At 38.3% G+C, this 25,020-nt stretch overlaps 2 protein-coding genes across 3 annotated transcripts in view; both read left to right on the plus strand.

Annotated features, from left to right (window-relative positions):
- Nucleotides 1-25,020, plus strand: part of LOC117598107 (CD276 antigen homolog) — a 118,979-nt gene that overhangs the window by 49,833 nt on the left and 44,126 nt on the right. The window lies entirely within an intron of this gene.
- LOC128318806 (uncharacterized) lies at nt 15,179-20,368 on the plus strand. The gene is made up of 5 exons (XM_053236727.1): nt 15,179-15,689; nt 15,922-16,275; nt 17,904-18,053; nt 18,525-18,580; nt 19,730-20,368. Exons 1-5 carry the CDS (start codon nt 15,647-15,649, stop codon nt 19,865-19,867), a joined length of 741 nt encoding a protein of 246 aa, XP_053092702.1. The 5' UTR covers nt 15,179-15,646; the 3' UTR covers nt 19,868-20,368.

The raw sequence follows: 25,020 nt of genomic DNA on the forward strand, positions 1-25,020 counted from the left end.
ACATGCAGTATAACACTGAATTTGATAAATTCTGAAAAAAGAACAGATTGTTAGGTACTGATATTCATTCCTGGTGAAAGTGTAAAATCATGTAATGCTTTTGACATTTTTGTTAGTTTCTGCTGGATCCCAGTCCTATTTGCACAACTCTAGTTCTTTGCACTCTGTAGGGAACAAAGAGTAGGATGCTATTCCAGACAAAAAACAATGACAAAATCCCCACAACAGTGGATCTGACACAATCTATGTAGTGCACCAAAAGAACAGAAAAAGGATGGAAATTATCTATGCGTATCCATTAAGTTTATCAACTGGTATGAGAGTTAGCTAAATGCACTGTAGTTTCTGGCCTTATACAATTCATACTGTAATTTTTTTTTCTAGGGAAGGTAGAAACAGAAGCTAAAGATGTTATTAGTAATGTATCAGCCAGAGTACTGCCCTTAGATAGACTATATGTTATGAGATAGGGAGCTGATTTGTAGTTTGATGTTTGTTACAAAGGCCTTGTATTACATGTATTATGTTAAAGTCATAAATTGTAATAAATGATCAGAAATCCAAACTTTCACATGAGCTTGAAACTTTTGTCTGGGCATGTTCAAGAAACAAATAAACCTCTAAACTATACAAAGATCTACACTGCTCTTCAGTGCTACTTACTCCACCTTCTGCACTGCTTAGTAAGATGCTTTGACATTATATACTTTTCCTGCATCACTGTTGCAGTATTATTGATCAGTGTTAAACTGTCATGGCTTTTATGTTATTGGTACTGCTATTGTATTTAAGGAATTATGAGAATAAAGGCACCTTGGTGGACAATTTATAAGGAATAATGTGTAAGTTCAATGAATATGTGGCCAGGATTTTATTAAATATCATCAGGAATTAAATTTACAGTAGATTTACACTTCTTTTATAGTCTTTGTGAAAGAAAATATACTGTATATGTCAGCCAGGAGATGACATCAAATTAAGTTAATAAAAGCTTCTTCACAACCGACTTCACCTAGAGTGTAAACTGAGACCCCAGGAACTCACCATTAATAAAGGTTCGTTATCGGGATGGAACAGTGGGAAACAACACCCGACAAAAACACAACAGTTCTTTATTACAATCAATGAATCAGGAAAGGATAAAAAGAGAATCAAGTCCAAAGTCCACACTCAGTAAGCAGTACAGATTTAAAACAGTCTCAGCTGGCATCAGGAATCACAGCCATCGTCCCTGTAACCTGTACCCCTGTACTCACACAGCCATCAGCCGTCTCGTCACATGTCTCGCTACAGAGGACGCAGGCGCAGGCGCAACAAGTCTCTTCTCTTACTCGCCCCTTGTTAGGCCGATTCCAGTTGCGATCACACGGTGCTGCCAACTCATGTCCCAATCACAGCTGCCTTTTTATAGGGGAACATTCGCAACTCTAATCAACGTCCATCTCTCATTGTTAGTTCAACTGACTTAAATAGGGGTGTGGCTTGGAATACTGCTTACAATGAAAAAAAGAAGAAAAAACACAGCAATCCACACAAAAGAAAAACACAACAATCCAAGTGAACTCATGCATAAATATATAAAAAACATTATGCAACACATTTAATTTTCCCCTTATCACATATACTGACTTTATACACTATACGGCCCAATGTATCATCACACCTATATGTGCTTCTTCCCCAAACTGTTGCCCCAAAGTCTGAAGCACACAATTGTATAGAATGTCTTTGTAAGCTGTAGCATTACCATTTCCCTTCACTGGAACTAAGAGGCCGAAACCTGTTCCAGCATGACAATGCCCCTGTGCACAAAGCGAGCTCCATGAAGACATGGTGTGTGAAGATTGGAGTGGAAGAACTCGAGTGTCCTGCACAGAGCCCTGACCTCAACCCCACTGAACACCTTTGGGATGAACTGGAACACCGACTGAACCCCAGACCTCCTCGACATCCCAACATCAGCGCCTGACCTCACTAATGCTCTTGTAGCTGAATGAACACAAATCCCCACAGCCACGCTCCAACATCTAGAGGAAAGCCTTCCCGGAAGAGTGGAGCTTATTATAACGGCAAAGGGGGAATAAATCTGGAATGGGATGTTCAACAAGCACATATGGGTGTGTCCACAAACTTTTGGCTATACAGTGTGTTTCCATTAATGTTAGAATCAGAAGCGTATCACTCAGTAAGTAAAGAAAATTGGATGTGATAGACTTTTACTTTAAATTCATTATCATTAGCTTCATCATCGTTTTCAGTAAGCACTTTATCCTGGAGTGGTGAGGCTAGTTTTAAATTTTAAAAAGCTCAAATTGGTATACAGAAACTCTAAAATATAGGCTTTTTACACATTTCAAAGAGTGAGACAGGATTGTCCAATCACCCTTTATTTGTTTCTGCTGAACTCGACAATCACAGTTAGCAAAGAACATGTGAATAAAGATAGGTCTAAATGTAAATACTTTTTTAGTATTTTTAAACAATGCGAGAATGATTTAATACAGAACATTTCAATAAAGTCTCTTGTCACTTATTTAAACATGATAAAGGATATTTATGTTAGGTGGGTCAATATCATTTATCCCACCAAGTTATAGGTATGTAGATATACATAGTTTTCACTTTCTTTGTTATTCATTATATTACCCAGATTATAGACTACTCCAAAACATTCGTGGCAAGCTAAATTTTATTTTGTAAGTACAAGCAGACAATTTGTATATCAACTACAGATTATGTCCACTCTGTCATGGTCAAAGACAAAAAAGTAAGTATGTTTCCACTGTATTTTGGTGAAAAACCTGGCATTTTCAGAGAGATATTGTGTCCTTTTCTCAACAATAATTCTGAATTATGAAATCTACTAAAAGTACAGCACATTTGAAGCATGAGGAAACACTTTTGATAAATAGCATTTCACGAGAAAATTTCAAATTTAAAACAAAATTTAAAAGAAAGTCTATTGGCCAAATTACATTTACATTTATGGCATTTGGCAGACGCCCTTATCCAGAGCTACTTACAGAAGTGCTTTGAAGTCTCTATCAATAAATACATTCTGATACTGGTTCACTAGGTCACACGCTAAGAATACCTTCAGCCCAAGAACTCTGTTGGGGAGGTGATATAGTAACAAGCGCTAAGACAATACAAAGTTGTTGTTTTTTTTTTTAAAAAAATGTGCTAATTTAAGTACTTCAGGAAGAGGTAAATCTTTAGATATCGTTTGAAAACTACCAGTGACTCAGCTGTTCAACATCTAGGGGAAGTTCATTCCACCACCTAGGCACCAGAACAGAGAAGAGTCTTGATGCATTCCTTCCTTGTAACTTGAGAGATGCCGGGACCAGTCGAGCAGCGCTAGAGGATCGGAGGGAGGGTGGTGCCGTCCGGGATGTGATAAGTGCTTAGAGATAAGTGGGTGCTGGTCCATTCTTGACTTTGTAGACAAGCATCAGTGTTTTAAATCTGATGCAGGCAGCTACAGGAAGTCAGTGGAGGGAGCGTGGCAATGGGGTGGTGTGGGAGAGCTTAGGAAGGTTGAAATCCAGTCGTGAAGCTGCATTCTGAATCAGTTGCAGAGGTCGAATGGTGCTCAGAGGCAGACCTACCTGGAGTTAGTTGCAGTAGTCCAGTCTAAAAATGACAAGGGACTGAACAAGCACCTGTGTGGCCTGTGTGGAAAGAAATGGACGGATCTTTCTGATGTTATAAAGGAGAAATTGGCATGAGCATGTCAGATTAGCAATGTGAGAGGAAAAGGACAGTTGATTGTCCATGGTTACCCCAAGGTTGCATGCAGTAACCGAAGGCGAGATCAGAGAGTTGTCCAGGGAGATCGCAAGATCCTGACATGGGGATGAATCACCTGGAATGAACAGCAGTTCAGTTTTGGTGGGATTAAGTTTCAGCTGATGAGCTGTCATCCATGATGAGATGTCTGCCAGACATGCTGAGATCTGAGCAGAAACATGAGTGTCTGAGGGAGGAAAGGAGAGGATGAGTTGAGTGTCATCCACATAGCAGTGGCATGAAAGCCCATGTGAGGATATGACTGCACCAAGAGATCGAGTACAGAGGAAGAACAGAAGAGGACCAAGTACTTAGCCTTGTGGAGCACCAGTGGAGAGTCTGCGGGGAGCAGACGTGGATCCCCTCTATGTCACCTGAAATGACCGACTTTACAGGTAGGAAGCAAACCATTGCCATGCTGCACCATGAATTCCAAGACTCATGAGGGTAGGCAAGAGAGTCTTCTGGTTCGCTGCTGAAAAGTCAAGGAGGATGAGGACAGAAGACAGTTTGCCTGATCTAGCAGCATGTAGCTTCTCAGTGACGGCCAAAAGGGCAGTCTCTGTGGAGTGTGCTGGTTTCAAGCCAGACTGGTTAGGATCTTGGAGGTTGTTCTGTGAGAGTTAGAGAGACAGTTGATTATAGACCGTTCATTCAAGGGTTTTGGAAAGAAAAGAGAGAAGTCAATAGTTACTGCTGTCGGAGGGATCCAGAGTGGGTTGAGATCTGTGTTGAGTTGTGATTGCTTGCACGTTCTCTCTGTTGTTCTTAATTCTCACCGATTGCTGCGCAACACATCCGATACCCAAGGAACAGGGCAGGAACTCTTCCTGTGTTTAGAAGATAGAGGGCAGAGGAAGTCCATGGATGAGGAAAGTGAGGAGAGGAAAGTGTCTGTGGCTAACTCCAATGGTAGGGAGGAAAAGGATTCAGGGACAGGAAGGGATAATAAGGTGCAGGAAGCTAAGGAGGAAGGGGAGAGAGTGGGGGTTTCTACGAGAGAGAGAGATGACAATTTATTGATTCATTTTAAAGTGAAAAGAAGTAAACTGCTGCAGCAAACTATTTTAAACAAGTAGAACTCGAAAGTATTTGTGGCGTGTGCAAAAGTTTGGACACGCTTGTATTCTCAGAGCATAAAGTTATTAATTTTAACTCCTTAGGCAGGTCAAGAATTGTCATTGCGAATAATAATAATAATAATAATAATAATTTCTCTGACTCTTCAAACCTTGTTAATGCTCCTCTAAGCAGCTGATTAAGGATCTGAAAATGAATCTAACTGATGCCTACAAAGCAGAGAAAAGCTATAAATAGATTTAAAAAAGAAAAAAAAGCTTCCAGCTTGTATTTTCTGTCCGAACTGTCAATATAGAAAGACCATCTGGAAGACCATGAAAACTCTCAGATATGAGAACTGCCTGTATGCTGAATAGAAAAGCAAAGTAAAATCCCCCATATGCCACTAAGGACCTGCAGGAAGGTTTAGTTGACTATTTGGAGAAAAAAGGAGCAGCACTTGCCAACTGTTAGGCATGGGGTGAATCTATTATGCTTTGGGGATATGTGGCAGCCAGTGGCACAGGAACCATTATGCAGGTAGATGGAAGAATGTATTCCAGTAAATATCAGCAAATTCTCGAAGCAAATGTGGCACAGTCATGCAACTGAAGCTGAAAAGAGATTTGATTCTACAACAGGACAATGATCCAAAACATACCTCAAAATCCACCATGAACGACTTCAGCAACAGCTTTTGGAACGGCCCTCATATAAACTTAAACATCAATTAAAATATATAAAGTAGATATTAAACATGCTGTGCATGCAAGACGGCCCAAAAATATCTCAGAACTAGAAACATTCTGCAAGGAAGAGTGGGTGAATACAATGATACAATAGTAATTACAAAAGTGAATGTTGAAATAGTACATGTAATTACTTGAGAAATTAAATGAACAATAAGAACATATATTGAAAGAAAAAAAATAATATTGTTAAACAGATGACAGTGATATTTGAAATGTGTTATTTTTTTTATTTTATATGTGTAATTATTTTTTTATAATAATTATAAGTAAATACATCCAAAAGGTATACGCTTGATATTGGTTGAAGTAATCTAAATGAGTCCTAGAGACATTTCGTAACGAGGGACCCCAGGTAACAAGTGCCATTAACTCATTTGTAATCTGAATAAATTTAGCTATTTAAACATGTCCATTAAAGGCAACTCCACAGTAAAAACTTGACATAGTGAGCATTAGCTAGCTAGTTCATAGATGTAGATTTTAGGGATGCATATTTTGTTAAAGCAATAAAAATTAGGCATGTTGGGTAACTAGCCAGCAGAGCCTGTTAAAGTCTTAGGTCGCACACCAACACAGCATTATGTTCATAAACATGTTTCTTGTCGAAGAGCAAGACTGCAAGCTCAACAGGACTAAGAGATTAAAGTACTGCAGACAAAGAAACTGAAATTACAAATTGAGGAGTTGGAATACTAAAAGATGGTATGTGAAGCTATGGTTATGAATTAATGCAGTGTTTTAGTATGAAGGATAATGCATTTACAATTTTTTAAGCAGTGTGAAAATCAATAAAACACTGGGACTCCCAAATATGTGTACTGTGCTCTTTATTAAAAATTAACTGAAATATTGTGCTGTGATTGCGTCTCTGACTGCTCTGCCAGCTGGATGGTCCAATGTAATGGGGTCAACCTCATCAGGGCGGAGTTGGTGGTTTGGTGGCACTCGCTCTTTTCTGATAGTGGCTATATCGTGCAAGATTGCACATGCAGCCACTATCTGGGATGTATTGTGCCTTCAGAATGCCAAAGGTGTTTTCAATTCTACCCTGGTTCTGCTGTGGGCCACACTGAAATTTTGCTCAGGGTCAGGATAGGGGTCATCAAAAACCACTGACATGCGTAACCCCTGTCTCCAACCAACACGCCATCAAATAGTCCTGTCAATAAGTATAAAAGAGAAATTAGAAGTGTACATATAGCTCCATTGTTGAAAGTGTTATGTTTTTGTTTTTTGTCCCCTAGACCTGAATTAATGCAGACACCCAGAAAATTCTTGAATCATGCACAGAGCCAGGCCACCTAGCATCCAAGCTTTTGATCATGTAGTGATGGTCACAAGTCATCTGCGATTAACAGGTATGTCAGTGTTACAGGTGGCATGACTATAATTAAAATCATACGACTTGATAAGAATCTGATCAGTCAAAGACAAATGAAAAGGCATATTGAATAGTCTGCATCTGAACAATGAGGGTGTGAGTGGATTTCCTATTCACAAAATCAGACTCACGCTCACCTAGGGCTGCAGAAATTGCAACATGTGTGCAATCTATGGCACCAGTGACCATAGGGAATCCTTTTCAAGATCATAGGTTAAGTACCTTTAAGATCTTTAACATATGATCATTCTTAATAGGTAGGCCGCATATTAAATCAACTTACCACCAAAAAACCCTCTTTAATAGCCAGTGTGTCTAAGTTGCCGGGAAAAACAATGAATACACCCATTTATCTCTGCATTGCAATGACCACTTTTTGTACTGCTAAGCAGACTGTATGCTTGCTGACGTTCTCAGCATCACCCACTGCATGCAAATATGTATCACTCACAAAGAACCGCAAAGCAATACATATTACAATTTGCGGTACAGTAAGAGCGTGGCTTCAGCATGTCAGATTTTTAATGTGTGGCTCAAGAAGCTGGCATAGATAAACTATACCATCTGCCAAAAATGGATATCTTTCATATAGATGGTGATTGAGAAAGGCCAGGGGATTACACTAAAGGCACCTTTTATTGATAATGACCCAGATGCAACCTTAATTTTGACTTTAATATTGACCTTAATACCTTTAATATTGGCAATACTCAGAATCGGTTTAATCTGCAAACTCTGAAAGAATAAACTTTAAAGGGATGTAAGATATCTGAGGTGAGTAAATTATGACTTTCTTAATAATTGTAACATTATTGCACTGGAATCTAACCCTGCACTGTAATCCAACTCAGGCCTCCGTGTATGGGAGACCTGTGCAAAACAAGTAAGCCACTAACCAGAACTTAATACATAGGGCCCAAGTGCAGAGCAAATAGGTACAAACAGAAGAAAATCACAAATGTAAGACCCTCAGAGTGAGACCCGAACCTGCAATCTCCAGGTTGGAAAGCCTGTGTGAGGTCCGACACTCATCCTGGGCCAACCAAAACAAAACAGAAAGGTTCATCAAAATGAAAACTGAAGGTGAAACTAAAAGCATAGGCTTCTGGAAACATTTAAACTTAGACTACTTATAAACTGTAGGAATGCCAGGGGGAAAACCTCTGACTGTTGGCTACAGGGAGCTAACCAGAAACTTCTTTTCTTTTCTCAAAGGAAGGAACTGGAGAGGCAAGGTCAACCTAGCACAGAGGAAGGACTAGAGTATAGTGCTAGTTTTCAAACAACAGAAATTACCAAACAAGTCTTTTACCAGGATTCTGAAACAAAGAATGAGCAGCTAAGAGCCTGCGTGTTCTGCTTAAGTAGCCAGGAGGCCAGGTGTGGCTCATTGCTCCTGATTACTTCAGAGCGGTCCTGTGCCTCCCTCTGGTGGATGAAGATGCAGCCGCAGACTGGACGGTTACAATAATAATTCTATTAAATGGGGACCAGTCCAATAGACAACATTATCTCAGAATGAGATCCAACTTGATGATGGTTGCATCACCAAAATAAGAAATAGTAATATTTTGCCTATTATTTGAAGAATACTTGATTTAGATCTAATTAAGTTAATCACCTGATAGCTTGTAGAACTCTTTTGTAACAAGAGAAACACTGTCCACCCTATGGAGTAAGCCCAGCAGCCTTCCGGAGAAGCTTCACTTCTGCTGCCAGTACTCACAACCTTGTCTTTTAGTCACTACCCACAGCTCATGACCACAGGTGAAGACAGAGATGTAGATTTGCTGGTAAACAGAAAGTTTTGTCCAGAGACCAGGTACAGTGACTGTAATGCTGCTGCCGCTGACTCAATCTGTTCTGACTCAATCTGCTGACTCAAAGGGAACATCTCATGGCCTTGGACATGTAGGCGCAGATTTTCATTCCAAACACCTCACACTCAGCAGCGAAACACTCAAGTGCCCATTTCGGGCGGTGCCGAGAGAACAATATCATCTACAAATAACAGGAATTTTACCTTTATGAAAATGTGGAAACACACTCACTTAATTAAATAATTTATTAAGCTAATTACTACCCATTATCAGGTCATTGTCTCACACACCTGTCAAATAAAATTTTTGCATTTCACTGCCTCCCACATGACATCATAGCTCAGTTACCAGTTAATTGCAGAAATTTCTAATTCTGGATAGTTTGCTTAACTTCTTTAATGTAAAATTACACTGGATAACAATTTTTTTTTTTTTTACAAAAGTGTTGCTACCACAGAGCTGTTTGATGATCATGACAGCGCTCTTCGAACTGAATTCAATTCAATTCCATTTTATTTGTATAGCGCTTTTAACAATGGACATTGTCACAAAGCAGCTTTACAGAAATAAATGGATTCATATATATATATATATATATATATATATATATATATATATATATATATATATATATGAATCCATTTATTTCTGTAAAGCTGCTTATATATATATATATATATATATATATATATATATATATATATATATATATATACATATGTGTGTGAATTTATCCCTAATGAGCAAGCCAGAGGCAACGGTGGTGAGGAAAAACTCCCTTAGACGATATGAGGAAGAAACCTTGAGAGGAACCAGGCTCAAAAGGGAACCCATCCTCATCTGGGTGCAATGTATAGTGCAATTATAAATAAATCCCTTCTATTATTGTGTACTATATGGACAAACAGTGCAATTGAGCAACCAGTAAATTTATCACAGTTTTCGCAAGAAGTCCGGTTGATTAAAATCTATCCACCGTCCACTGATGGAGTCCAAAGGTGCTCGTGGCAACTGCAGCCCCAAAGCCACTACAGCAATTGCAGTTCCAAGCCATTACAGTACAGCTCCCCATATGTGATCCCCAAGGCATCCCCACAGCCCCCAGGTGGCACCATCCCCAACAATCCAAACGATTCTTCAGGCCGTCCATATAGGGCCACCCCCAGCAGCAGCGAGCAAACTCAACCGATGAGAACTCTAACCAGAAGTAGGGCATCAGGATGGGTCAGGCAGGTCCGGGGAGCAGAAGGGGTCAGGATCACTGGCATCTCAGAAGTAGCATGTGTAGCTTGACAGAGAGTGAGGGAGAAAGAGATATGGAGAGAGAGGGAGAGATTGTTAGCTAAGCTTTTGTCCTCTAATGGTTAAGGACAATGTACTTTGCGTGCAGAGTGCAAGCAGGGACTCCAGCAAGACTAGCTATGACAGCATAACTAAAAGGGAGAACCAGAAGCTAACACAGACATGAGGGCACCCTGGGACATAAGGCAGCCAGCCACTCCACCGTCGACAAACCTCAACGCGTGAGAGTGGGGGGGCGACAGGATCCAAACATCCCAGTGCACCACAATACTCTATTCCTGTGAACCCTCCAGACCTGCCCCTGTACCTAAGAAAAAACTATTCACAAAAGGTTTGACTAAACAAATATGTTTTCAGCCGAGACTTAAACACTGAGACTGTGTCTGAGCCCCGAACACTAAGTGGAAGGCTGTTCCATAACTGTGGGCTTTGTAAGAGAAAGCTCTACCCCCAGCTGTAGCCCGCACTATTCGAGGTACCAACAAATAGCCTGCACCTCTTCGAAGTAGGCGTGGCGGATCATAAAAGACCAAAAGTTCACTCAGGTACTGTGGCGCGAGACCATTTAGTGCTTTATAGAGCAATAGTAGTATTTTATAATCAATACAAAATTTGACTGCCAATGCAGTGTGGATAAGATAGGGGTGATGTGGTCATATCTTCTGGTTCTAGTAAGGACTCTCGCTGCTGTATTCTGGACTAACTGGAGCTTGTTTATGCATCTACTGGAACATCCAGACAGTAAGGCATTACAATAATCCTACCTACACATAACAAAAGCATGAACTAATTTTTCTGCATCATGTAGTGACAATATATTATAAAAAATAATTTTGTCCAGAGGTAGCATATATAAAGAAAAGAGCAGTGGGCTTAAAACAGAGCCTTGCGGGACACCAAACTTTACCTTAGTATGAGAAGAGAAGTCACCATTTACATCTACAAACTGATAACGATCAGTCAAATAAGACCTGAGCCAGGAAAGGGCCGTTCCCTTAATGCCTACTACATTTTCCAGTCTATCGAGGAGAATAGCATGATCAATGGTATCAAAAGCTGCACTAATGTCAAGCAGCACAAGCAAGGAGACACAACCCTGATCAGAGGCCAGTAGTAAGTCATTTACCACTTTAACCAGTGCTGTCTCTGTGCTATGATGAGGCCTAAATCCTGACTGATACATTTCATGAATGTTATTCCTATGTAAGTATGAGCATAGCTGCTGTGCTACAACCTTTTCTAGGATCTTGGAGATAAAGGGGAGATTTGATATTGGTCTATAGTTAGACAGCTGACAGGGGTCAAGGTCAGGTTTTTTAATCAAGGGCTTGATAACTGCTAATTTAAAAGATTTAGGTACATAGCTAATGCTAAGGGAAGAATCGATTATCTTTAAAAGAGGTTTGATTGTTTCAGGAATTATATGTTTGAAGAAACAAGTAGGTGAAGGATCTAGTATACAGGTCACAAATATGAACACAAATTTAATTTCAGATGGTCACGTAGGAGCTTGGATAAACACAAATTTTACTGTTACCCCATGGTTTTGTATGCTTAAAGCACTTTGTCAACCAGCTGCATGTAATTTGGTGCTCTATAGTTCCTAAAAAAATGTTCAGAAACATTCTTGAATGACTTCCATGCAGTTCTCTCTGGCCCCACTAGTAGTGCTTCAGACTGCCTGTCGTTGATGACCTGTTTGATTTTGGGACCAAAAAAAAAAATCCTTCCTTTATCTTGGCATCAGCTATTTTGGAAAACATCTGTCTTGTATTGAAATTCTTCATTTTCCTTCTTCATTACTTTCATAAAAAAATTTAATCAGCCCAAGTATTATGTGAGAAGGAGGCAAAAATATTTTTGTTGGGCTGACAAGCACTTTATGCACCATACTTTTCTGTCCTGGAACCATATGCTTACAATGTGGCTAGTCCTTTTTAATGTATTGAGACCCTTTCACAAATGAAGCATAGTACTTGGTGTATCCGAACTGCAACCCTAACATCTGTAGTGATCTATATGACCAGTCATGTCTGGAAAACATTTCTTTTACATGCATTGTACACAACATTGAAATTAAGGTTTGAAAACAGAAGAAACAGTGTGTGTCAGGAAAATTTCAAGGTGATTTCAAATTAAGCAGCCCAAAATCCATAAGATACACCCCAAATTTTTCAGGTAGCAAAATATTTGTTGTCCATTGTAATAAACATGCTGGAAACAAAAGAAAACATGTGGAGTCATGGTTGCTCAGGGAACCACTTATTTTGTGCACTGCAGTGTTATATGCAGTATATTTCATAGATAATGCAATTCATGATTTTTGAATAAAATGCACTTAAGAAAATAAATACATTGTGGAAGCAGCGGCGTAGTCGAGCACCGATTTGTGAATGGAGGGCAGGGTCAGAGAAGAGGAGTGGTAAGGAGTGCGGGAATTTAACTAACAAGCATTCTGTGTTGCTGTGAGTGGAGGCAACGATAAGAGAGAGAGAGAGAGTCGAGCACCTGGAGAGAGAGAGTGCATGAACCAGCCCAGAGCAGTGTGCTTGTGGGTGTTTGTGTGTATAGATGTGGGGAACAAGACGTGACCACTTAGAGAGGGGAAAACAAAAGCAGGGAAAAAAAGGTTGTGAATAAAGAGCCTCTAGGTTGTGCTAAGCCTGTCTCCTGCTTCCTCATTTCAGCCCAATGCAGTGAGCTTGTCACACCGGTCCCGAAACCTGGGAGAATTGAGGAAAGCACCGTCATAGATCTCTTCTCTCGCCAGCATCCACCCGACTCAGCATCACGGAGCTACTCAACGCACAGGCAGCAGATCGGCAGGTGCTCCAGGGCCTGGTCCGGCAGGCCCTCACCAAGATGGGACCGTGGGATGATCCGGGAGCGTTCCTAGAACTGTATGAGCGCTCTGCGGTGGCGTGGGGCTGGCCCGAGGATCAGTGAGCGGCACGCCTCTTGCCGCTCCTGACGGGTGAAGCCCAATTCGCGGCCCAGCAGCTGCCAGTCACCACTATGCTGATCTATCAGAACCTGAAACGGGCAGTTTTGCAACGGCTCGGCCACACCCCAGAACAGCATCACCAGCGCTTCTGAATGCTGACCTTCCATGAGCTCGGCCGCCCGTTCGCGTTCGCCCAGAAGCTCCGGGACACCTGCCGGAGGTGGCTGTTGGCTGAGGGCCGTGGCACTGAGGAGGTGATCGACCTCGTGGTACTGGAGCAGTTCATCGCCTGACTTCTGGAGGGGACGGCGGAGTGGGTCCACTGTCACCCACAGTGACAAATACTGACTTTGTTTATTTTATTTCTGTTTACTGCTCTTTATAGCAGTTCTTATGTAGAAAACATTTCATTTCTTTATTTTTACATTTCTTTACATGTGCCTAAGACTTTTGCGTAGTACCGTATATATAAGATAATTGTGCATTCTGTGAGGATCCATGTTTAAGAATCCTTGTAAAGCTTTCTCATTTATTCATCAAAAAAACTGGACAGAATCTGAAGACCACATCAGTGTCTGTCTTTGCAAAGTGCAACAACACTCATAGAAAAAAAATCTGAGACCACAATTTCCTTATTGTTTTTAGGCCCATACGTCGACACATTGTGTCCCGGTTTACTAAGAAACACTTGCCTTTTATGTTTGAAGCGGAAATGTGGTGAAGCATGTATTGGTGGTGCTGAATGCTTTTCATGTCTGCTCTGCACTCATTCTGCCTTAGCATGATTTAGAAATTACGTAAAAGGCGAAAGACTGAGGTTTAAATATTTGTCAAAATAACAATTTATGCTCAGGGCAGAAGTACACTACTTAGGGTCCTGAGGACTTACTTTTAAATTTTACATGTATAGTGCTTTTAACAATAGACTCTGTCAAAAAGCAGTGCTACAAAAATCTGGATGCAGTCTTAGATCCCTAACGAAAACCCAGAGGCAACATGACAAAGAAACGTCAAGAGGAATCAGACTCAAATAGGAACCCATCTTTTTCTGGGTAGTGGGATTATACATTATTACAGTATACACATGTAAAAGAATAAAGACAATGGTACTAAATGTGCTGAAAACGTATTCAGCATGAGAAAATTAGGAATAAGCATCCTGGGATGAGCACGGGACAGTCTTTATGATTAGTGCAGTTGTAGGTGCAAATCTACAGTATCCAAGTGAGATTATCTATTAAAGCAAGAGTGAGTCTTGGGCATAAACTGTTTTTGGGAAGTGCATAACTTCAGGGAATCACAAGTGCAGAACCTCCAAAGCAAATGAATCAGGAAGGTCTAGAGGGTGAGAAGAGCCACATCAGTAGAATTGAGTCCAGATCTGGCTTGAATATACTAAGGTTCAAGGTTAATATTTTTGAGGTTTCCTTGCTCCCAGCACACCTGCATGACTCAAGTGTGTGTACCCCAGTTAAGTATATGTATATACAGTCTCCTCTGAAAGGCCGATTCTTTTGTTTTTGCTATACGCTGAAGACATTGGGTTTGAGATCAAAAGATGAATATGAGACAATATGACAATATGATTTCCTGACAATGGTAAAATCAATATACCTGCGAAAATTATACGACTACAGTTAAGTATTTTACATATTAATTAATAACACAGTACTTACCACTTAGAATTAGTCAATGTGCCATTTTACAGTACATTGCACTTGAGGTGCCTCACAGTGTGCACTTTCACAGACTGTGTCCATCACCAATATGGGCGGGCAAGAGGCAGGTCCACTGTTAACCCAGCCCTACTACTACTGTGCATGCCTTGGCTCAGTGGGGACTCCCATTTCTACCAAAAAAGGCTTCACCCCTTCAATGCACAAGGGGAGTGAATGGCACCAGTCATATTTACAATCATTGAACTAGACGAGCAGCAGCAGCCTTTCCATGAAGCCTATGGTGGTTACTGTAAAAACCCCATATACAGGTTTCTGCAGCCGTCATATTCTAAAACCTAGCTGCATCTGCTGACATGTAATGTAATAACAGATAAATAAACAATTAACAATAGTATCTGATTTTATGTCACATATTTTTTTCATTCATTACAAATTCAGTTTCTGCTGACACTGATTTCACTCCATATATCTGATGATTATTAGCCCAACATTTCTCCACATCAAGTGTGTGCTGCAGAAGTCTCTCCCTGGTGCTTGTTAATTGGTTGCGTTTATAACTGCTGTGATTGGTTGGAGTAATGTGGGCATTAGCGATTGTCTCAATTTGTGGATTGAACTGCATGAGTCTATGAATAAATGCAGGCCATGCCACAAATAGTACGTGATGCACAAATTCATGTGCAACAAGGAGGCTGGGTCTGTATGCTCTTTCTGAGAATTAAAATGGGACTAGTGATGTCAGCAGCTTATTGGACACATTGAGAAAAACAGGATGTAGGGGCTTGTGGCTAAAGCGGCTAACAGGAAATTAAGACATACAGTGGGAACAGAGAAGTTTTGACATAACTAAGTAAATAAAGTAAAGAAGTAAAGAAAGCATCACTTATTTATAGACCACCGGAGCATCTCAGGGAGAAATGGCCAAACTCCTGAGTCTGTTTACACTACAGCTGCTGTTTGGTGAGTATATATATATATATATTTTTTTTTAATTATAAACAATTATAAAGAACTGTTATTCAGTGTAGCAATAAGGTGAGAGATTGATTGGTATTTAAGACTTATTTAGTTATTAATCCCGAGGAGAATATCTGAAGACACTTTGCTAAGTGTAAATGAGTCTACACTGTTTGAAAGATTAGCTGGTTTGGAGAGTGATGATGAACCTCTTAATGTGGTGTTGTTCTTTCAGGTGTCTTTTGGCCAAATCTCCTTCAGATCGCTTCAACTAATCATTTGTCTGTCCATCCTGGAGAGAACATCACCCTGCTCTGTAACATCACTAATTATTCTGAGATATTGTGGTATCGGCTGAGATCTGAGGAGGTGAAGCTGCTGATATCTGCTGAAAAAGGGAGAGTTAAGAAAAAGTTTCTCCTTAGTTATAATGTGAACGAGAGTCACTTTGATATAACAGAAAGCAGCAGTTCAGTCGGTTTAGTGATTATTGGAGTTAGAGAGACAGATCTGGGATTTTATTACTGTGGAGGTCGAAACAAAACGACACACATTCAGTTTGGGAAACCCATCAGACTGAACTTTACAGGTCAGTAACAATACTTTATTCAGTCTGAATATTAATACTATCTTACTGTATATTTGTGTAGTTGTTTAGTATAACAATTTGTTGTCATATAATTAAACATTTTTCACTTCTATTTTAATGGATAATCTGGCAAATCTATTAAACCCTTGTAAAGAGGTTAATAAAGGTTTTAGAATAAAATTGTACATTTTACAAAACAGCATAAGTCGTAATTGTTCAGATGGTTTATAATATCTGCTTATGAGGGTCTTTTTTCACTAACTTGATTGGCTCAGTTGTTTTGGAGGTTTCTAGCTGACCATGTAATTAAATTAAACCCTAAGGATACACTAAATTTCTAACACTAAACTGGTAGAGTTTGAAAGATTCCTTGAAAATACCTTTGTCACCCAAGATAATCAACTGATCATTGTGTCAGGAGACATTATTTTACTTTTAAACCAAACTTTTTTAAAATATCCCAAAAATATGACAATTACAATTTCCTTTTTTTTTTGGCAGACAGTTTTATCCAAACAACTAAAGTAAAATGTTTAAGGAGCTAGAAGTGCTGCAAAACTAGTCAATCCATAATTATTGGCACCCTGCATCAAAAAGGATATAAAAATTTATAATGCTTGCACTGAATGATATTTTTTGCATTTGCAAATATTTGGGAAAATTCCCTGGATTGAATAACAGCACTGAGTCGCTTTCTGTAATTTCTACCAAGATTAGAGACACGTGTAGAGGATCTTTGACCCTGCTCCATGCACAACATTTCAAGCTGCTTTATAATATTATTAGCTGCATTTTGTTCTTCTTTCTGGAAGGGATTTTTTGACACAACTCTTCCAGTATGGCAGGAGAGCCATATAGTTGTGCGTCCTTTTTAACTGCTCTAGATGTTTGAAACATTTTTAACTGCTTATGTATTTACATATATATTACCAGACTTGTGCAGATTAGCAATCATGTCTCTTTTGTGTTCAAATTCAAACAAAGGGATTTTGCGTGTGCACCCTCATATTAATACCCCAAAGAAAAGGGACATGATTAAAGTAACATTAAATTTCCTGAAAACTGTGAGCAAATTTAAAATGATAATACATACAAAAAAGAAACTGTTTTTGATTTAATGTACATAATCTATGTAAATAATACTTTTTCCAAACATTATTACCTGAAAAGAAGTTACTATATATTTTTAACATTTATAATTTTTTTTTATTTACTCCTTTTTTTGTAACCGAATGGGTTTCTGTTTCTCCAAATTTGTGTAAAAACACTTGAATCATTGTGTGTGATGTTTATTTTGCTTATTTTAGCAAAGAGTGCTGCTAATTTTAAAGCTGTCTGTAAGCTTTCACCAAGTGACCAGAATTAACTGCAAGACGGTTGTTGTTTGGACAAATGAAATAGCGTTAAGGCGCATCAGTTGGAGTGCCAGGAAACAGGAGTGCTTGAAACTAATAGAAGTCTTGTGAGATGAAACTGCTTAAAGAGAAAATGGATAAATAAACAATCTGTTTTTAACTCTTACACATGTCAGTGATGGCCTAATCAAATTGTTCATTTTGAATCGTACAGAAGAGGTTTTTCTCTGCACTCCACTGATATCTGTGTCACTCTGTGTTTCTGTATTTCAGAAGACCAACATCGTAAGACTGATAACTCATCTGAGCCTCCACATACCCAGCAGTCAGGATCAGAGCTCTGGATTACAGTGTGTGTGTGTCTGTGTGTCTCTGTCCTAATAAACTTCATCTGCATCTACATGTTCTGCTGCAGGCTCAAAGGTGCAGTTATTTATCCATATCATTTTTAATTGGGCATCATTTTTCAATAAGCTGTAAAATAACTATTTAAAAATGTTAGTTCTGTAAATTCCTTACCAGTTACATGAAGATTCACAGTTTCACAATTCAAAATCATCTGCTAATTTAATCTCAAGATCACAGAATTAACCCTTTATTTCCTACCTTATTAATCAAAACAGAATGGAGTAAATGAAAAAGTGATGAGTAGGGTAGTAAATAATCCATGCATAATTAAGAACAGCTATGGTATACATTGCATAGTGAACTAGCAGTGACTCACAAACTTCTTTTCTCACAGAACTTAGCTGCTACAGCAAAAAGAGAAAAAAGATATCTTTCGAAGGTCAACTAACATTGAAATTTGAATAGCCTGAATTTTTATTCTACTAGTGTCTGTGTTTAAATTTAGTATGTATTGTAATTTTCAAATCAAATTCTTTTCCCTTTCAGGAAAGTCAGTACCATCGTGCAGCTGTTGCAGTAACACCACAGACTCCGCTGAAAAGGTACCAGAGATATGAAATATTATATTATATTATATTATATTATATTATATTATATATATTTGTATATGAAACCATATTATATTATATTATGGTTTTGTTCATTATTGTTTCAATAATATCAGTTTGTAAGTAATATCAACAAATTTAGAGTCAAAAGAGAGAAGAATTTTTACAACAGTTAAACATATTGTCCTCAGATTTAAAGTCAGTATTAACTTTACAAATTATTTTAAGGTATTATTATTATTATTATTATTATTATTATTATTATTATTATTATTATATCTATTCAGTGGAAATAATTTAAGTATGCACACAGTCATTGTGTGAATATATTCAGTGTAGCAGGTTTTGATGCATTGTTTTAAAAGAAAGTTAAAAGTTTGTGTTAAACATGTGACAGGCAAGTATTACTGCATGATAAAATAAAAATAAAGCACCTATCATGGTCCGATATGAAAATGCACCTACATGATACATCAATTTACCAGGGGAAAGGAACAGACTTGTAGGATTTAGGAGTGTTTAATTTGCAGGTTCACTCAATCAGGATTTCTCAATGAGGTTTCAAGTTTAGCTGTTTAATTTTTATCATGGAATCACCAAGTAAAATCATTATTTGATATAGAAAAATTATGCTCTTTAAAACAAGTATTATGTCAATTCCAAGTTGGAACTAAAGGAAGCGAAAAAGAAAACATTATACAGGTTAATCAAATTCTTTTTTGGCTTAGTAGTTAGCACTGTTGCCTCGCACCTCCAGGGTTGGGGGTTCAAATCCCCCCTCTGCCCTGTGTGTGTGGAGTTAGCATGTTCTCCCCATGCTTCGGGGATTCCTCCTGGTACTCCGGTTTCCTCTCCCAGTCCAAACACATGCATCGTAGGCTGATTGGCATTTCCAAATTGTCTGCAGTCTGTGAATGTGTGTGTGATTGTGTCCTGCGATGGACTGGCACCCCATCCAGGGTGTCCCCTCCTTTGTGTCCCAAGTTCCCTGGGATAGGCTCCAAGAAACCCTGTGTAGGATAAGCAGTATGGAAGATACAGATTTTTTTTTTAAATTATTTAAATAAATTGTAAATACATTTTAACTAAATTGAAATTGTTGTTTCATGGTGTAATGAGATGGCATTCCCTCTCTCGCTATAGGAAGAAAATATGCATTATGCCAGCATTCAACACAAAAGAAGGTCCAGCGTAGCTGCTAAGAAAAACACAGCATCAGATTTGGACAGCGTGACTTACGCAACAGTCGCCTCACAGCCTCGGAGACACAAGGTGTCATAAATTTATTATTACATCATAAAAACTGTGTTGTTCTCTCTGGCTCTTAATAATTTGTTTTAAAGAGATAACTGAGTTAACATGGATTTCCATGGAGATAAAATGAACTATTTTGAAATAAATACTTAGTATATTTGGAATAAAGTTTGAAATAAATATTATAATACTATATTTATAAATAATAAATGTTACAAGAACCATCTGGTTATTTAGATAAATTAAAAAAATATTTTTTAATGCTTAGGCAAAGTAGATGGCTCATAAAGCCTATATAAGCCCTATATAAAAAATTTGCATAGGACTGAGATGAAAAGCTGAGATACTGGTAGAGATAAAATGGCAGTGAGAAACAAGATGAGGTGTAATTCAATGTTGCATAAGAAACTGGTCTATCTAATGGCTCTGTTACAAACCTCTAAAATACTCCAGAGTTAAATTAATAATCGATGTAATGCCCAACTTGAGCACCTGATGTTAATGTATGTGTGAAAATGCACAAATAAACTGAAGTGATTTGAAAAAACACTTTTGTTCATCATTTATAGATATATAAATAGGGCTGTACACTATACAATATACAATAATAGCTCGGATCAGTCAAAAAAAACATTCATGAATGTTTATGTAAGATATGTATGTGGTTTGGGTTGCAGTCTTAGTATTCGAGCCTCTAATGTACAAAAACACACCGGCCACATTATCCGTTAGCCAGCTAGCATTAGCTAGAAAAAAGATCCTTCAAGGGTTTATTGAATAAATAAGGGTCCTTAGCTTCTAAAAAAAACATTCTGCTAGGAAGGGAAGGGTATGGAACGGTGGGGAAAATACACTATATGGCCAAAAGTATGTGCACCCCTGACCATCACACCCATATGTGTTTCTTCCCCAAACTGTTTCACAAAGTTAGAAGCGCACATTTGTATAGAATGTCTTTGTAGACCGTAGCATTACAGTTATAGGTATATATATCATTGTTATTGTTATAGGTGTATATATCCCCAGAGGGACAACTTATGCATGCTTTGATAAATGAGATCCCAGGACGTTTGAAGTTTTGGCCCTAAAGAAGTCACTAAAATACTTTTTTAATAATATTTGTTAAATGCATATTGTTTAAATTAACAAGCAATTGTGGAAGCATGTTTTCCTTCATGTTTTCATGTTTTGTCTTTGTGCAGACAGTTGGTTGAGAGAGAGAGAGACAATTGGTGTCTTCATATTTAATGGGCTGTCATATTTACTGCCGCGTAGCTGACCTTTACTGTAATAGCCACATTTAAAATACATGTGTTAATTGTAAGGGTGTTTTAAGGAATTTTAAGGAAGTGCAAAAAGTCAATTATAACAGCAACAGCAGCAACAACAACAACAATAATAATAATAATAATAATAATAATAATAATAATAATAATAATAATAATAGAGTTTCTATGATAAAATACTAGTATAATATTATAAATATAATAATGACAGCAACAATGTTATGTGTTCACATGAGTAACTGGTTTAGTTATATTGGTAGTATAAAATATCCTGTTTGTAGTGTTTTGTGTTGATTCCTAATGATGGGTGCGGTCAAATAATCATTTGATCTGGGAAATTCATAAAATAACTTCTGTCAAAACGTGCACTAGTATAAGGGGTGAATAGGCTTAACAGGCAGGGTGATGTGTAATGGAAAGTGTATTTACAGACTGTTTATGCATATTACCACAGATTTATCACTTTTTTAGAACACACGTGAAGACAGTGTTCATTAGCAGAAAAACAACACATAAATCACTTCTATATCTGCTGGTGGTGTTAATAACCATAAACCCTCTACAGGAAATAACCCACACCTTGGTAAACAAAAGCTCCATTACAAAAGTTTCAGTACGTCTCTTGGGTTTAGACCCATTTCAGTTTCTTAGTGCCCAAGGGGTCACACCTACCTCCAGCACTGAGTCAAGCTTGCTGTTTGGTTTCACTAAACACTCATATCTTGATTAAAACTAAACACTCATATCTTGATTGGTTAGTTGCTTGTTAGGTCTGTAGGAAGGTAGGTTCAGTATTTTAATGGTCCCTCTGGGAAATTGTTTTGTCACTGCAGTAAAACAAGGCATGCCAATTTACAAGGATTACATAAATACAAAAATTTACAAGGACACAGAGGTACAGAAAACAGCAGCTATGTAAGGTCTGAAAGTGTTTGATGTTAGCATTAGCATCAGATATACCGTATGCTCCTGTAGCCATGTCTCATGAAGTACTTTCCCAATATTTTTTCACTCCAGCCCCACATCTGTAGCATATTGTAGTAATGAGTATGAGTATGAGTAATTGTTCTGTTCTTGTTAAATGTGTATACAGGCTGCTGAGTAAGTGCCATAAGCACATCTCAAGGTATGTAGATGTACCTACCTACTCAAATTCAAATTCAAATTTTATTTGTCACATGCATAACCATACACAGTACGACTTGCGGTGAAATGCTTTTTACAACTGTTCCAACATAGAAAAGAAAATATAGAAAAATATTAAATATAAAGAAAAATATATACATAAAAAAATATATGTAGAGAAATATAAAGAAAAATATTGAATATAAAAAATATATGAAGGGATTAAAAAAAAAGGTGTATATGAATATATATATGGATATATGGATGGTGGCAGCAGCAGTCCAACAGAACCGATATAAAGTGCAGATACTCAACAGTGTTGGAAACAAATGGGTGAATTTCAGGGTGTATGCGCAGAACCAAAAGGCAACAAGATGGTGGGCATAAACCCTTGGACACTGCGAAGAAAATTAAAGTGGTCTAAACCCCTTGTATGAAGAGATGTACTGAATCATTTGTAACAGAACTTTTGTTTACCAGTGTGGTGGTTATTTCATGTGCAGCATTTGTGGTTACTAACAGCACCAGCAGATACAGAAGTGTGTTTATTTTTTTCCCCCAGCAAGAAAAAAGAGCCCTCTGTGGTCAAACGCCTATGTTCACACATTCTGAATGATGTACTTTCCATTACGCTGCCTGTTAGGCCTCTTCACCCCTTATACTAGTGCACGTTTTGATAGAAGATACTTTTATGACAGAATAATAGGTTTTATTTCAGGTTTGTGCTGATTATTTGACCTGATAATTGTTCATAAGAACAATTATACACTTCAAAACTATGTGTTTTTGTTTGTTTGTTTGTTTGTTTTTAATAGGATGTATTGCATTAGGAATATTTATTGGATATACTGTTGTATGCAAATGTTTGGCCACCCTGGCTAAATTACATATTCTATTGATTTTTTGAAGTAACCGCTGCAGCAAACTGTTTAATTTTTTTTTTTTTTTGCAGTTGTTAATGAACAGTTACTTTATATCTGATGAACTTAAAAAAAGGAAAAAGAAAATAGTAAAAAAGTAATTGTTGCATTTGCAGTATGGTATGTGAAAGCCTTTATATATTATTACCTATTAATTAATATCATTAGTATGATATATAAAATCCATAATACATCGGGTGTCAAAGAAATGGATTACTTTTGCATGAACATGCATTCTAATTTCACCTATACTTGAGCCTCTCAACTCGTTTGTAGATGACACTGAGGTTAAGCATGAGAATGAGAGTGAGCAGATAGAAATGAGAGGCGTCCAGCGCTGCACACTCCCTGATGCCCTTAACCACACCTGAAACATAAACCACAGTGTGTTGTGAAGGCAGAACAGGAAAAGAATGAACTGCGTGGGTTGTGGCTGGAAACTGCCTTTTCTCAATAAAACCACAGCACAATGTCTGTTTATACATACATATATATATATATATATATATATATATATATATATATATATATATATACATATATATATATATATATATATATATATATATATGTATATATAAAACCTTTACTGAAGTGCAGGCCACAGAGTTTCACTAGAGCTATTGTGGCTGCCAAACTTTCCACTCTAAAATACAGTGATGGTCATCACATTATATTCCCTTTCTAATGAAAGTAGGATAAGTACAACCTTCCTCATACACTGAAATCCTGGATATGAATCCACATGGACTGCATTTATAGCCTCCATTATAAAAAGTATCAAGTAATAGATTCATCACTCCGGACTTCAGATATATAAAGACCAGACTGTGAGAATGCTGGTCCTTTACTTCAGTTTAGTATTTTCTCACAGAGTCTGATAGAGAGGCTGAGCCTCCTGGGTTTACATACCTCTCTCTCTGTACCTGATTCAGGAACATCATCAACACCAGACCATATCAGTGCTGGTAGATGTTGCAGTACAGTGTGATGTTGTCACAGGGTCTAACAGTCAGGATCACTGCAGGTGAAGAGTTCCAACCTGCTCTAGAGAAGCTTAGGAGAACACAAAATACATAGATAATCTTTTATTTATTTAACCATATAAACCCAAAGAGCAGCGCAGTGGTGCAGTGGGTAGCACTGATGCCTCACAGGTCCTCATAGATCCTGAACTCAGGTTACTGTCTGTGTGGAGTTTCACATGTTCTCCATTTTCTTCACAAAAACATGCCAGTAGGTGGACTGTCCATCCATCCATCCTCTGTACTGCTTATGCTACACAGGGTTGCAGGGAGACTGGAGTCTATCCCAGGGAACTCGGGGCACAAGTCAAGGGACACCCTGGACAGGGTACCAACCCATCACACACACACACACACTCACACACACTGACACACCCATTCACTCACTACGGTCAATTTAGAGATGCCAACGCATGTCTTTGGACCGGGGGAGGAAACTGGAGTACCCGGAGCAACCCCCAAAGCACAGAGAGAACATGTAGGCTCCATGCACACAGGGCAGAGGCGGGATTCGAATCCCCAACCCCGGAGGCATGAGGCTAACATGCTAACCACTAAGCCACTGTGCCCCCCGGGAAGTGGACCGGCTGTGCTAAATTGCCCCTAGGGGTGAATGAGTGTGTGCACAATGTATTCCTGCCCAGTCTTCTCAGGATAAGGTCTGTCACCTTACAGAAAATGTCATCATATCGACAGTTACACACATTTTTTAAAACGATAACATATTAGAACGAGTGCATTAACATAAACCTGTGATTTGCAGCTGCACTACTGTCAGAGCAGCTGTTATAGAAAATTAATCAACACCTTCTGACCAATCACAA

This window comes from Pangasianodon hypophthalmus, chromosome 9 (genome assembly GCF_027358585.1).
Source record: "Pangasianodon hypophthalmus isolate fPanHyp1 chromosome 9, fPanHyp1.pri, whole genome shotgun sequence".
Classification (NCBI taxonomy): domain Eukaryota; kingdom Metazoa; phylum Chordata; class Actinopteri; order Siluriformes; family Pangasiidae; genus Pangasianodon; species Pangasianodon hypophthalmus.